The sequence below is a fragment of the Amblyraja radiata genome, chromosome 9 (genome assembly GCF_010909765.2).
Source record: "Amblyraja radiata isolate CabotCenter1 chromosome 9, sAmbRad1.1.pri, whole genome shotgun sequence".
Classification (NCBI taxonomy): Eukaryota; Metazoa; Chordata; class Chondrichthyes; order Rajiformes; family Rajidae; genus Amblyraja; species Amblyraja radiata.
In genome coordinates, this window is record NC_045964.1 from 74,172,219 (window position 1) to 74,188,049 (window position 15,831).

At 41.2% G+C, this 15,831-nt stretch overlaps 1 protein-coding gene across 2 annotated transcripts in view; it reads right to left on the minus strand.

The window, feature by feature from the left end:
- Nucleotides 1-4,962: 4,962 nt before the first annotated feature.
- The window catches only part of slc24a4 (solute carrier family 24 member 4), a 234,354-nt gene continuing 223,485 nt past the window's right edge, over nt 4,963-15,831 (minus strand). For both annotated transcript variants that reach the window (XM_033027758.1, XM_033027757.1), the window contains exon 16: nt 4,963-5,805. In XM_033027758.1, the coding sequence (XP_032883649.1) occupies nt 5,653-5,805 (153 nt within the window). In that variant the 3' untranslated portion in view covers nt 4,963-5,652. The remainder of the gene's footprint in view (nt 5,806-15,831) is intronic.

The window sequence follows — 15,831 nt, forward strand, 5'->3', positions numbered from 1 at the left end:
TCAATAGACCATACCATGCACTTGGATAACTCTGGCTTTGGAAACTTTCAGCAGCAATACATAATACATCAATGTATCAAAAAACATCTACTAAAATACCCCTCTTTATATAACAATCTCTTAATAAACTCTCTTTTGCAGAATGTAATTGAAATACCAATAGAGTTCAGACAGAAAAATAGTACTTTTTTCTTTCCACTCCCAAAGTGATTTCAACAATATAATTATCTTTCCTTTTCCAGCAGGACCTTCATTATAACACTCTATTAATTATAAAACTTTACATGAGAATTCACAAAAACTTTATTTTGAGAATGCTCAAAATTCCAATATAACTCTGAAAGTTGATTTGCGGAAAAAAAATATCATTTATCTTGTGGCTTTCATGAAAATATAAGATTTCAACCGTTTCATTGTTTTGTCCCCAAAATTGGTCACTGACTTCAACAGCCAACAAACAGTGATACTAATTAAGTAGTTTAAACTGCTACAAAGCAAAACAGAGTAAGATAATCAGCAATCTTCATGAACAAATTGCCACTCATTGGTTTACACTATCTCAATCCCCTACCTTGTTAATTCTCTGTATCTAGTCTACGTGTTCAATTTATTGCAATTTTTCATGAACTCATCTACCATTGAGAAATGTTAGATGAACTGGATCACTCATGCCCATCAGGAAAAGGAACTGCTAATTTCCAGCTGGTTTTTCCAACAATGCCTCTGAATGCCATAAATATTTGATTGTTAATTCCTCTGGGATAGCAAGCTCAGGCAAATAATTCCAATTTTCCTTAATTGCATGTACGTTAAGGGAAAATAATAAAAATCTTCAGTTCCCAAAATTTAGCTGAGTCAGGAAATGAAGGAGCTTAATTGTGGATCTGTAAGATGAGAAACTGGTTGCTCTAAGTGGGTCGTTGGTTCATTTCCATTCATTTGCTAATCAATTTTCATTCCCTGGGAAAGTACTTGGTGTAGGTATGTGGGAGTGGGGGGAGAGGGAAGCAGATGATGATCTGTGCTATAAATAAAAATAAATAAATGTAAGTAATATTCTCTCCTTCCTGATACTCCTACATCAGGGTGTGGCGACAATTCTTGCAGTCGTTGCTTTGACTGTAACGACTGCAAGAGTCATTAAGCAGTGGCATAATCACAGCTCCAACTGTGGCTCAGATGCCAGCAGTTTGTTTCTGTACCTCCATCTCTAGACCGAAGGAAGATGCACTTGACGTCAAGTAGCTGTGGTGAAATAGTGACCGGGGTTGTCCTAAAAGTAAAAACTAAAATTTGATCAAACTTACTGGGGTGCAGAACACTGAGTGATTGAGAATGGCAGAGTGGGTCGATGTCAACAAGTAGTTTTCTCTGGGGACATAGGGTAAGAAGATATGAAATTTGAATGCATATGATATGGATATGAAATTTCTTGACTCAAAGGATTGTAAATTTTTGGAATTATCCCTCCATTAAAAATATATTATATATATTTAACTATATTAAGTATATATAGTGTGTGTATATATATATATATATAGCTTATACATAAACTATATATTTAATAGTCAAATATATTTAAGACTGAGATATTCAATAAACTTCTGGACACCAAGTGATTTGGGAACGTCTGTGAATCCTGGTTAGCCATTTTACAAAATGATCGCAAATCCCTTCCCTAGCATTTTCTGTCCCCCAGCTAAAGGTCTGTATGTATGTTCAGTACTATTGTCTCAACCCAGACAGCCAGACAGCTTTAGTCAACCATGAGAGGACACCAAGGTTGGATACACCCACAGAGATGTAGTCTGAAATCAGAACTGTGGGATGATAATCAGTAGAGGAGACCATCCATGACTTCCCCCTTCAACAATAACCAATGATTAATCAATAACCCAATTGTGGCTACCACTACTTAGATCATCCAGCTCGACAAGATGAATCAATGGTGGACTTTTCAGATCTTGATGGGGCTGCAATTATCATAAATCATTTATTAAGGTCATTCTTTAGAACATGTTTAACATTACAATGTAGGCTGTTCAATCCAGTAAAACTATTGAGTTTGTGAGAATGTCTTTGAAATTTGCAACTTGAAGTTACTTATATTGAGTTTGTAAATGCTAGTTTACAACACTAGCACATGCAGTTGTTGTGCACCAAGAAAACTGATTGCAGTATATCAATCCTCTAAATTAGTTGAACAGACAAGACCATAAATACTTAATCAACAACCTACAGTGTGAAAAGTTTAAAATGACATTTCAGTGTCCTATGATTCAGTTTACAGTTTATCAATTTTATTGCCACAATACCATTAAGATGGCCTTAAAAATGGACTGTGCTCACATTAAAAGATAAAATGCCGGGATTGAAAGATGCACTAGGAGCCTTTTAATAATTTAGTGTCTTCAAGTGGTGTGGATTTGCAGGCGCTGTGAGAGGGGTTCAATACAAAATGATCACAGTTGTACAACATGTGACCCTGTATTTGATTTCAAGACACATATATCCTATCATTGTAAATAGGATGCTGAGCAGTTTAGTAGTAACACACGCACTGATAGGCAGGGTATTTCAAGATATTACTGGCCAATGTAATGTGCGCTTTACAGTAAACAATTAAGTCCAAATGTATGTTTGCATTTCTATGCCCATCTCATCACTGTTCAGAATTTTATTTATGGTAGTTTAATTAGATGCTTGCTCAAAGTTAAATGGTGATTTTTATCATCAAATAGCAGCTTTTAAAATAATCAGTGCCAGGTTTACATTACAATTTATAAATATAAGATTAATAACCAAGGATAGGCATTTTAAAATATGCTGCCAGTATAGCTATTATGTCTACATGTATGTTTAAATTTGGAGGCCTATCTCATCATTTCCCAGAATTGGTGTTTTGTCTAATTTGTAGTTTGCTAAAAGACAAATGACGATTTACAGTCAAAAAGTAGTTTTAAAAATCATTGTTAGTTTTACATTAAAATTGTAAATATAGGATCAATAGTCAAGGATAGGCATGTTTAAAGAAGTTGCCATGCCATATCTAATTATACAACCTTGAACTGATTTGCAAGAAAGATTCATTTGTTTTGACTGCTGCCTTTCATGCAGAAAGCAACCATCAAATGAGAAAGTATACAAATTAAAGGGCTAGCATCCCTTTTCTTCAATTTTCCAAGGCTGTAATGAAAGGTATTAAAAACATCAAAAAGTCCCTAACCAGAGACTCTTGTTCATATGTTCACATTATATGCAGTGAAGATGATGCAGAGTAATATTATATTGCCAAAAATATCATAATATGTTGTAGGAACAATATTGCACCTTATAATTTAGTCATAAAGTGAGTTCATCCATGTTTATCACAGCCGGAACAAACAAATTAAATGTTTAAAAATGTTACAATATTCATTATTCATGAAAGAACTCAATCTTTAGTATGCTCTTTCGAAAGATATACAGTGCCCTCCATAATGTTTGGGACAAAGACCCATTGTTTATTTATTTGCCTTTGTATTCCACAATTTGAGATTTGTAATAAAAAAAATCACATGGTTAAAGTGCACATTGTCAGATTTTAATACAGGCCATTTTTATACATTTTGGTTTCACCATGTTCAGGATAGTTTAAATGCCTCCTTAATGCAGGTATAAGAGAGCTCTCAGCACCTAGTCTTTCCTCCAGTCTTTCTATCACCTTTGGAAACATTTATTGCTGTTTATCAACATGAGGACCAAAGTTGTGCCAATGAAAGTCAAAGAAGCTGTTACGAAACTGAGAAACAAGAATAAAATTGTTAGAGACATCAGCCAAACCTTAGGCTTACTAAAATCAACTGTTTGGAACATCATTAAGAAGAAAGAGAGCACTGGTGAGCTTACTAATCGCAAAGGGACTGGCAGGCCAAGGAAGACCTCCACAGCTGATGACAGAAGAATTCTCTCAAGAAAGAAAAATTCCGACAGATCAGAAACACTCTTCAGGAGTCAGGTGTGGATTTGTCAATGACCACTGTCCGCAGAAGACTTAATGAACAGAAATACAGAGGCTACACGGCAAGATGCAAACCACTGGTTAGCTGCAAAAATAGGATGGCCGGGTTACAGTTTGCCAAGAAGTACTTAAAAGAGCAACCACAGTTCTGGAAAAAGGTCTTGTGGACAAGTGAAACGAAGATTAACTTATATCAGAATGATGGCAAGAGCAAAGTATGGAGGAAAGAAAGAACTGCCCAAGATCCAAAGCATACCACCTCATCTGTGAAACACGGTGGTGGTGGTGTTAGGGCCTGGGCATGTATGGCTGCTGAAGGTACTGGCTCACTTATCTTCATTGATGATACAACTGCTGATGGTAGTAGCATAATGAATTCTGAAGTGTATAGACACATCCTATCTGCTCAAGTTCAAACAAATGCCTCAGAACCTGTTGGCCGGCGGTTCATTCTACAGCAAGACAATGATCCCAAACATACTGTTAAAGCAACAAAGGAGTTTTTCAAAGCTAAAACATGGTCAATTCCTGAGTGGCCAAGTCAATCACCTGATCTGAACCCAATTGAGCCTGCCTTTTATATGCTGAAGAGAAAACTGAAGGGGACTAGCCCACAAAACAAGCATAAGATAAAGATGGCTGCAATACAGGCCTGGCAGAGCATCACCAGAGAAGACACCCAGCAACTGTCCATGAATCGCAGACTTCAAGCAGTCATTGCATGCAAAGGATATGCAACAAAATACTAAACATGACTACTTTCATTTACATGACGTTGCTGTGTCCCAAACATTATGGTGCCCTGAAATGGGGAGATTATGTATAAACACTGCTGTAATTTCTACATGGTGATACCAAAATGTATAAAAATGGCCTTAATTAAAAGCTGACAATGTGTACTTTAACCACGTGTAATTTTTTTCTATTACAAATCTCAAATTCTGGATTACAGAGGCAAATAAATAAATGATGGGTCTTTGTCCCAAACATTGTGGAGGCCACTGTTTCTATAGCATAGTATCAAAATACTATGAATCAAAGTTCAAACATAAAGTCAGCATATATACTTTCCTATTAAAATGTACAAGTTTAGCATTTCATTCATTATTTAAGCTACATTGACTGAATATACAAATTATCTTGTTCATATGCACACAATTCCAATATATACTCTTTTAAGTTTCTGAACATAAACAGACGTTGGCTTCAACATGTATCGTGGCCCTACGTAAAATTAGGTCAGAAAAGACTGCCTAACAAATTGCTTCCCACATATAGTATATGTGGTGAAGTCCCATGAACTAAAAGACTGATATGTAGCACTCTTGCTGTTTAACACATTATAATTTTGCACTAATGTGCACAAACAGGCTGTAAAACATACAGGAGATCCAGTTGTTGCAGTCACGTTGCTAAATCATGGGCGTAATTTGTAGAAGCTCCATCGGAGGGAGTGAGAGCTCCTTGTGCGACTTCAGTGTACAATAATCAGTTAGCAGTCTTCTTGTCAAATAATAGTTCTGGCTCTGTGTTAAAAGCTGCTTTAACTTTCAAAATAGCCAAAAGAAAACATTCTTTATATACCAAAGAAAGGTCCAAGAGCAGCTTACGACAGTTCTTTTTTGATGGCATCCTGTGGCGCTCAGATATGCTTAAATGCTGACTTTGCACATAGGCAAGTTAACAAAAGTAAAGACATTGAATTCGATCATGATTGAGAAGCACAAGAAAAAAGCGTAGAGGACCAGCACATAAATACCCAGCTTTTTATCCAATTTCCATCCATTCACATGAATACCAGCCACCTGGAATCACAAATAGTTTGTGTTACTACAGCAGAAATATGTACTGCCATCTTGGAACACCTAAATAAGCCATCAACTTTCAGCATATACTTAGCTGGTAGTTTTGAAGATCTCAAATCAAACAATATTTTCTATCATGCCATTTAGTCTTCACAGCGATCAAAGTTAAAACATGAAAATGAAGCATAATGTGATGAAACATGAAACTATGGAAAGTGCACCTATTAGCACCCATTTTTCATTTGAAAATTCTTCAGAGATTATGAGTCTACCCAGCTTTGATCACTTAGAAAAAAATTTCCGATGAAATTGCCTCCACTGGGATATTGACCTGGGTAAATGACAGAAATGATGACAGGCTCTGTGCATTTTCTATATTTTTTGCCGTAAATTGGAGACTATGACTGTTGTTAAGCTCTGACATATTAACCAGAAACAGGAATTGGTTAAAAAATGATTAAGGGACATGCATATGATATTAGATACAAAACGCTGGAATAACTCAGCGGGACAGGCAGCATCTCTGGAGAGAAGGAATGGGTGATGTTTCGGATCGAGACCCTTCTTCAGACGGAATATCACCCATTCCTTCTCTCCAGAGATGCTGCCTGTCCCGCAAAGAGTTAGTCCAGCATTTTGTGTCTATCTTCGATTTAAACCAGCATCTGCAGTTCCTTCCTATGCATATGATATTAATGTTTTGTGTGTGGCAACTGGCAGCCTCGCTATTCAATGCTCAGGGCAATGGAAATCCTAACCTTGTTTGCACCAACACTGATTCCAGCCCTTTAACACATTTTACAACAGCACTGTAATCTCTTGGCCCCTGGATGCTGAATCTATTGTCTCCCACTGGCAAAGGGCCAGTCGCATCACAAGGTGAATTATCACCAGGGTGCAGAGCGTCTGTACCAAATGATGATTGCCCGCCCCTATGTTTTCCATCGAGCCCAGGGCATTCTTGCTTGCAGCTGTTCTGATGCTGCCTTGGGGAGGGTTCCAATAAAGGCTGGTGCCTTTCCTTGGGATCAGTGCAGTGAAAAGCAAACGTCACATTTTAGCCGATGATTCTGTGTGCAAACTGATTAAGAACATGAGGGTTAGGAGCAGGAGCAAGCCTCCTGGTCTTCATGCCTGCTCCACCACCAGTCAGTGCGATCATTTCTGATTTTCCACCTCAGCTCCATTTTCTTGCATTAGTCCTACAACCTTTCATATCCTGAAAATCTACCCAACTCTGTATTGAATGGACATCCTAGAGATTTCCCAATGATCACCACCATTTGAGTGAAGAAGTTTGTTATCCCCTTGTTCTGATATGGTGACCACTGGTTATAATTGTCTTAGTCAGGGAAACCATCCTTCCTGTAGATAAGACACAAAATGCTGGAGTAACTCAGCAGGACAGGCAGCATCTCAGGAGGGAAGGAATGGGTGACTTTTCAGGATGAGACCCTTCAGACCAGAGATGCCTCCTGTCTCGCTGAGTTACTCCAGCTTTTTGAGTCTATCTTCGGTTTATACCAGCATCTGCAGTTCCTTCCTACACATCCTCCCTGCATCCAGTTTGTCGTGAACTGTAGGAAGTTTGTTTCAATGTGATGACCTCTTTTTATCTAAACAGTTGAAAATACAGTTTGAGTCTCTACAACTACTCCTCTACTGGTAAACCCGTTATCCCGACAATAATATCTGATATATCTTTGTTCCGTCTCCTCTATGCCTTCTGGACATCAGCTACATGACACTCCATGTGCTGTTGACAAGGCCCACATATGGTTGCATATAGAAATCTTTACTCCTGTTCTCAAAATCTCCCACAATAATGACCGGCAGATCATATGCCATCCTAATAGCCTGGTGTACTTACACGCTAGTATTTGGTGACATGTGTACAAGCATGCCTAGGTCTCTTTGAACATCAACATTTTCCATTGTGTCACCATTTACGAGTCCGGTTTCACTGTTTTGTGCACTGACGTGCATGATCTTGCATTATTCCGCATTTACCTGTCAGCGTTTCCTCTTCCCATTCAGTTTGGCCTTATCCAGAGTCATAGAGACATTCAACATGGAAACAGGCCCTTCAGCCCATCATATCGATGCTGAACAGGTTTTATAGCTGAGCTGGTCCCATTTACCTGCATTTGGTCCATAGCCCTGGAAACCTTTCCCATTCATGTACCTGTCTAAATGTCTTCTAAATGTTGCCATTGTACCCAGCTCTAAAGCTTCCTCTGGCAACTCATTCCATGTACACACCACCCTCTGCATTAAGAAATTGCTTCTCAGGTCTTTCCCATCTTACATGAAACCTGTACCCTCTTGTTCCTCCACTCTGGGAAATAGATTGTGATCATTCACCTTATCCATGTCTCTCATGATTTTGTATAACTCCATAGGGTCAATCTATGCTTCAGGGAAAACTGCTAAATCCCTCTCAATATTTCTAAACTCCTTGAGGCCCCTAATTGCATCTGGCTTCTGGACTTCCAGACTCCAGTCTATTAGAATTGAGCATATAATTTCCTCCACCTTGACACTCAACATTGGTGTTCCTCAGGCTTTTGTGCTCAGTCCCCTGCTCTACCTCCTGTACACTCATGACTGTGTGGCCAAATACAGTGCCAATTCAATCTTTAAGTTCGCCGATGATAACAATGTTGGTCGGACAAATTAACAGCAATGATGAGAAAGAATACAGCGAAGAGATGGGGAACCCTTGTGTGAGACAACCTAGCCCTTAACATCAGCAAGATGAAAGAGTAGACTTAAGGACACAGAGTGGGGGTGAGCACAACCCTATCCATGTCGAAGGAACTGCGGTGGAAATGGTATTCAGCTCCAGATTCATAGGCTTCCACACCATCAGCAACCTGACCTAGTCAGTCTACACTGATGTGGTGATCAACAAAGTGCATCAGTGTATTTACTTTCTCGGGCAACTGAGAAGTTTCTGCATTTTCACAAGGATTCTCTCGAACTTCTACCAATGAGCTATAGAAGGTATTTTGACGGGATGCATCCCAGCCTAATGTGACAACTGCTCTTCCCTTCATCGCCTGAACCTGTGGAGAGGTGAGCACAGCCCAGTCCATCGCAGGCTCTTCACTTCTTTCCTTCCAGCCCATCTTCACGGTACGTTGCATCAGGAAGGCTGTAAATATTGTCAAGGATGTCATTCCCTTTTCGACCTTCTGGGAGATGATACGGGGGCTTAAAAGCTCAGATGTCCGGACTCAAACACTTCCTCACTGCCACCAGACTCCTGAACTAATCACCACTTCACACCCCCTTCCCCTGAGGTGCTGCCACATATTCACAACAGCACAGTGGCGCAGCTATAACAGCTGCAGCCTCACAACCCCAGAGACCTGGGTCCACCCTAACCTTGGGTACTGTCTGTATGGAGTTTGTGTGTTCTTGCCATAATCAGGTGGGCTTCCCCCGAGAGTTTCCTTCCACATCCTAAAGACGTGTGGGTTTGCAGGTTAATTGGGGTCTGTAATTTGCCCCCAGTGTGCAGGGAGTGGATGAGAAAATGATATAACATAGAACTAGTGTAAAAGGGTGTTAAATGCTCAGCATGGTCTTGAGGATCGTGCGGCCTGTTTCCATGTATTATCTCTAAACTAAACTACTCTCCCTCATTCGAATAGTTCATTATTGCACTTTGCATCTTTTTTTGGTAAATTTCTTAGTTATCCTTTGTTGTGGTTCTAAAATGGTTTAAATCCTCAGATTCATTTCTCTTCTCAATACTGTCTTTATATTCTCCTTTCAGTCATTTCCAGATCAATATTGTAGTTGGGTTTGTGTACGTAACGTATATATTTATTTGCAAATACAGGCCGGCAATTTTTCGGCAACTGGTGGTCTGGCACCTCCTTTAATCTGGACTTGAAATCCTGCCCGTCCCCAGACGTCCCCCTGAAAATGTGGTGCCTAGGCTGGGTGAGACGGCCGATCTCGACATCTTCAGGACTTCCGTACCGATAGGCAGGTCAAATATCACCCTGCAAAATTCTGGCCCAGCCAGAGTTGGCAGATTCATTCCCACAGCCGACTTCTGCGGTCGTCTTTACGGGTCGGTATCTGGGCCCCCTGGTGGCCAAGGCAGACCGTTCCAGTACCGTTGGACTCCTCTTAGAGGCCCAGACCTCTGTGGGTCTGGCCTAAAACTGCTAAATCCCTGTAAAAACTCCTTGGGGCCCCTAATTGCATCTGGCTTATGGACTTCCTGACTGGCACTGTACTTGGCCACACAGTTATGAATGTGCAGGAGGTAGAGCAAGGGCTGAGGACAAAAGCATGAAGTGTTGAGTGTCAAGGTGGAGGAAATGATATGCTCAATTCTTATAGACTGAAATGAATAATCCAGAAAGGCTTTGGCTCAGGGTGCTGGAAAATCAGTGATAGACCTGTAATGCGTTATTTCTTGTTCATCCATATTCATATCTTCCTGATCAACAACAACCAACCTGCTCTTCTCATTCTGATCATTTGCTTCGATCAGATTCAAGACCCTCGTTTTGGATTGGACGACATCACTTTCATATGATGTAAACCTCTATCTAATGTAGTTTTAGCTCATTTCATTCCGTGAAATGTGATTTAATTGGACTATAGACAGCATATAATTTGGCTCAGTCCAAAAGGGGTAAATTCACATTTCTAGAGAGAGTTGTATTGCCACTGTGTTAATTTAGCTAACAGTGAAATATCTGAAATCTGTATTAACCATTGCCTTTAACAAATCCCTCGGTACTGAAAAATATCCTTGCTATTTAAAACCAATACTAATCTGGGTCTTTGCTATCAGAACATAACCCTGACCTACACAGCAGACATAATAAGCAGCAAACTACAAGGCGTACAATTTGCCTGAGAGCAAAATGCATCCTGGATATCCTTTCTGCTTTGTGTTTACAACTGTTACTTCATTAATTTCTGCTTGTTGATCTTTGTTTCCCTTCATTTGTTTCTCACAGAATGGAGGGAGAACATTGGCAGTCGCTGTGAAATGAGTGGTTGCCATAAATCATGTTTCCTATATAACTTATTTAAGCCAGCATTTAAGGGTGGCACAATGGCACAGCTGTAGAGTTGCTGCCTCACAGTGCCAGAGACCCGGGTTCAATACTAACCCTGGGCGCTGTCTGTGTGGAGTTTACATGTTCTTCCTGTGACTGCGTGGGTTTCTACTGGGTGCTCTGGATTCCTCCCACATCCCTCAGTTTGTAGGCCTCTGTAAATTGCCCTGTAAATCTAGTGTGCAGGGAGTGAAGGAGAAAGTTGTATAACATAGATACTATTATCATTATGAACGTGTGATTGATGGTTGGTGTGGACTCTGTGGGCCACAGGGCCTATTTCCTTGCCATATCTCTAAACTAATCTCCACCCTAAACTAAACTAAACTAAACTCTTCTTAAATTTGTCATGTAGTCTCATGTTTACTCTGAGCAAAGAGTTTGTAAAGATCGACACTGAACTCCTGTGTAGGAAGGAACTGCAGATGCTGGTTATACTGAAGGCAGACACAAAATGCTAGAATCTGAAGAAGGGTCTCAACCTGAAACGTCACCCATTCCTTCTCTCTAGAGATACTACCTGTCCCGCTGAGTTACTCCAGCATTTTGTGTCTAACACCGAACTCCTGTATGACTTCAGGAGCATTTGTGCAAATCTTCAGAACTATCCAACCTTTCACAAGCTAGTGGCTTTACATCACATGGTATGTTCTTGCTCCCAGTAGATAATGAAAACATTGGGAATCTTAGATTGTTCACATGCCTTTATCCATATTTAGCCTTGGAACAATGAGCTCCTGCTTAAAGCAAGATTCTCTGTTGAAAGTTGTTGGTTTTTGGGGAATTGCTATGCACACATTGACAGTCATTGTTCTTTGAAAGTCTGGTATGGCAATTGCTCTGTTCTTGACCACTTGAAGCTGCAGAGAGTGGTGAACATAGCACCAGTCTGTCACAGGCTCTTTACTTCCTTCCATCCCATCTATCACCATCTGTAGAGCAGTAGCTCACAGGTAGGGAAGGGTTAGACCACCTTGACATAAGATATGTACAAGGCCTTTTGCATTACTGTTTGACGCCATACTTAATTTACTCCTCGTGAATCAGAGCAATTAGGCCCCAGGACTTGATTGGGAATAAAATCAGTGTAAATCTAAAACTAAGTTGACAATGATGTCTTTGAACTCATTGTTTGATAGTGCTTTCTAATAATACACTAGGCTGAAGATGGAGGTAAATCCAGTACAAGGTTTGTGGGGAGAGGGTGCATGGTTAAAACCAGCTGCTCAAAAGATTGGGCAAATTTCAAGAGTCAAATTGATATTGATAGAATTGATAGAATTTGTTTGCCACACAGCCAGGGTCGGTGGAATTTGGGTTGTCAGCAGCGGTACAATAATAAAGAACACACAACCACAATAAAAAATATAACACAAACATCCACCACAGCATTCATCACTGTGGTGGAAGGCACAGAGCTTGGCCAGACCTCCTCCATTTTCCCCCGTGGTCGGGACCTCCACCCTCCGCAGCCATTGCTGCGGGCGTCCAGATGGTAAGGGACAAAGTCAAAGGCAAGGTAAGTCCAGGATCGGCTCTTCCCCCCCGGAGACCGCGGCTTCAGGCTGGTGTAGGCCGCAGGCCGGCGGTCGAAGATTTAAGGTTCCCGCCGCGCCGCAGCCAGAAGCACCGTAGACCGCAGGGCCGGTGGTCGAAGCTCCCCTCCAGGGGTGATGGTAAGTCCATGCCGGACCCGCGGTAGAAGTTGGCCGTGGGCCGGCAGTGATGGCTTCTTCTTCCCCCGGATCCCCCACGAGGGATCCCGGGCTGTAGACGCCGCGCCAGCTGGAGCTGTGCAGGCCGCGACTTCAGGCTGCCGGCTGCCCCGGGCCAGCGAAACGGAGCGCTCCCCTCCAGCGAGCCCCAGCGAGGGCTCACCCGCTCCACAACGAGGGCCCACGCTGCGCCCGCCGCTGAAGCCCCGGGCGCGTCTCCGGGAAAGGCCGTGCCGATCCTTGATGTTAGGCCACGGGGGAGGCGACCTGGAAAAAGTCGCCTCTCCGTGGAGGAGGCGGCCGAAACGGTTTCCCCCTTACCCCCCCCACACAAAACACACCGAGAAACATCAAAAACATACTTTAAAACATACAAAAAAAAAAAAAAAAGTTGAAAAAACTAACGCGCTGCTGACATGCTGCTGCCACTGCAGCGCCCCCTACCTACCTATATATGTCCCAAAATGGAACAAATGAAATACTTGCTTGCAGCAGCACAACAGATGTGCAAGCAAAGCTCAGCCAACCGGAGAATGAACTTGATACAGGAAATGATTTTTTCTCAACTCTGAATGTTGCCCAGTGCACTAGAGTAAGGGCATTTCCAGAGATGTTGTTAAGATGGATCTGGGAATGTCATGTTACGCCGTCAAAATGATTTCCCATCCATTGACAAAGTCCTCTGGTGAGGGTGTCCTCCAACCAACTTTCTTTCATTCAGAGTTTTGTTGGAAAGAGGAGTTTGATGAGCAAGTAGAATATGCATAGCAACCTGCCAGTCCACAGAAACCTTTGCAATTATGTCTCTTCATCTTTCTGGTGTTTGTCCTGAGAATCAGAGAAAATTTACATCCCGGGAGGCTGTTTGGCCCTTTGTGCCAGTGTATTACATCTAATAGGGGGTCTGTGTGGTACATTGAAAAGGGCAGAGATGAGGCACATGGTGATGTTTAATTTAATCTTTCATTGAGCGTAAATCTGTTAGAGCCTGCTTCATAACTACCCTAACCTATGCATTTCATAAACTGATAAGATCCATCGACAGATTTTACTTTAGTTGTTTCTTAATAAATAAAGTTGGTTTGAAAATATAACTGGCAGAGCTATGAAGTGATTTAGTCAACGATGTAAACATTCAATTATCCAATTTTAAGTAACTAACCTATAAACAATCCTCACCTCCTTTTCATCTCGCACCTTTCCTCCCATCTGTTCCCTGTGCCTCACCTGTACGCCCACTATTTGTTTCCATTTTCCTTTCCCCTCTGTCCACTTCCACCTGTATTCCTTCCTTTGGCTTCATATTCATACCTCTTCTCTCCTTGTCTCACATTTTTTTGTCTGCCTATCACTTGGCAGACTTTGTCTTGCCCCCAGCTTTCTCCTCCCTATTACAATCAGTTTGAAGAAGAGTCCCAACCCAAAACGTTGCCCATCCATGTTCTCCAACGATGCTGTCAGACCAACTGAGTTACTTCAGCACTTTGAATCTTTTTTTAATGAAATGTACAAAACGAAATGAAATGTGCAAAACAAAACTAAACTCAAAATAAACTACAGAGACAGGTCTCAGCAGATTCTTGTCAATGAAATCCGAGGGGATACATCAGAGTGTTTAATAGAAGAAAGGCACATCATTAAATCCAGCATTCAATGGTAAACAACTTATGTTGAACAAAATAATCTAGTATATAGGTTATTAAAATGCAGTACAGAAACTGAAACCTCAGATTGAAGCTCTTGGACCGGTGAATAGCCATTAACGATGCGTACAGCTCTTAATATAGTGAGTACACCTGAAGAACACTAATCTTACAATGTCATTTTGAACCTGACTTTTAAGCACAAGATAAGTTTATGTGTTAAGTCTATAGATTTTGCTCAATTCCTACAAGAAGGTCTAGATGTATCAGGTGATTGGATCTATGTTTGGTAAAAGATATATATCTTACAGAATTGTTGTGCTCACATACGAACAGGCCAAATGCTGCACACATAACATACACCTCACAGGGAAAATAAATAAGCAATCAAAAAAGAAAGAGAATTGGATATTTCAGTTCATTAACCTCTCAAATACATGGATATTTCCAAAGCAGAAAAAAGGTTCTAGTATATACTGACAGGAATATCAATACAGATGAAAGCATGTCTATTTCTCCTTGAGAATACTCTGTCTACACAGTGGTGGGACGTTTGAGTGGGTGGGGTTGGAAGGGCGGTGCTGTGGAGAATTTGGAAAGTAATGGCAGGATGATTATTTGGTTAGCGTGGGTTTGTATCTGAGGAAGGACATTATTGCCATAGAGGGAGTGCAGAGAAGGTTCACCAGACTGATTCCTGGGATGTCAGGACTGTCTTATGAAGAAAGACTGGATAGACTTGGTTTATACTCTCTAGAATTTAGGAGATTGAGAGGGGATCTTATAGAAACTTACAAAATTCTTAAGGGGTTGGACAGGCTAGATGCAGGAAGATTGCTCCCGATGTTGGGGAAGTCCAGGACAAGGGGTCACAGCTTAAGGATAAGGGGGAAATCCTTTAAAACCGAGATGAGAAGAACTTTTTTCACACAGAGAGTGGTGAATCTCTGGAACTCTCTGCCACAGAGGGTAGTCGAGGCCAGTTCATTGGCTATATTTAAGAGGGAGTTAGATGTGGCCCTTGTGGCTAAGGGGATCAGAGGGTATGGAGAGAAGGCAGGTACGGGATACTGAGTTGGATGATCAGCCATGATCATATTGAATGGCGGTGCAGGCTCGAAGGGCCGAATGGCCTACTCCTGCACCTAATTTCTATGTTTCTATGTATGTTGGAAATATTATCTTACAATTCTGACAAGAGTTTTTTTTGAAGAGGTCACCAAGAGGATTGATGAGGGTAGAGTAGTGGATGTTGACTATATGGACTTTAGCAAGGCCAGGCTAGACTGGAAGGTTCCATTGCATGGAATCCAAGGCAAGCTTCCCAATTGGGTTCAAAATTGGCTTGATGAAAGGAGCCTAAGGGTAATGATGGAGATTATTTTCTGTGGAAGGTTGTGACCAGTGGGCAGGCAGACTGGATTCATTGGTATTCGTTATTTACATTGACGATTTGGGTGTAGTTAACATTGTTAGTAAATTTGCAGAGGATACCAGTTGGTGGTATCTTGGTCAACGAGGAAGTATATCTGAGTTTACAACAGGATCTAGATCAGTTGAGAAGGTGGGGCAAGG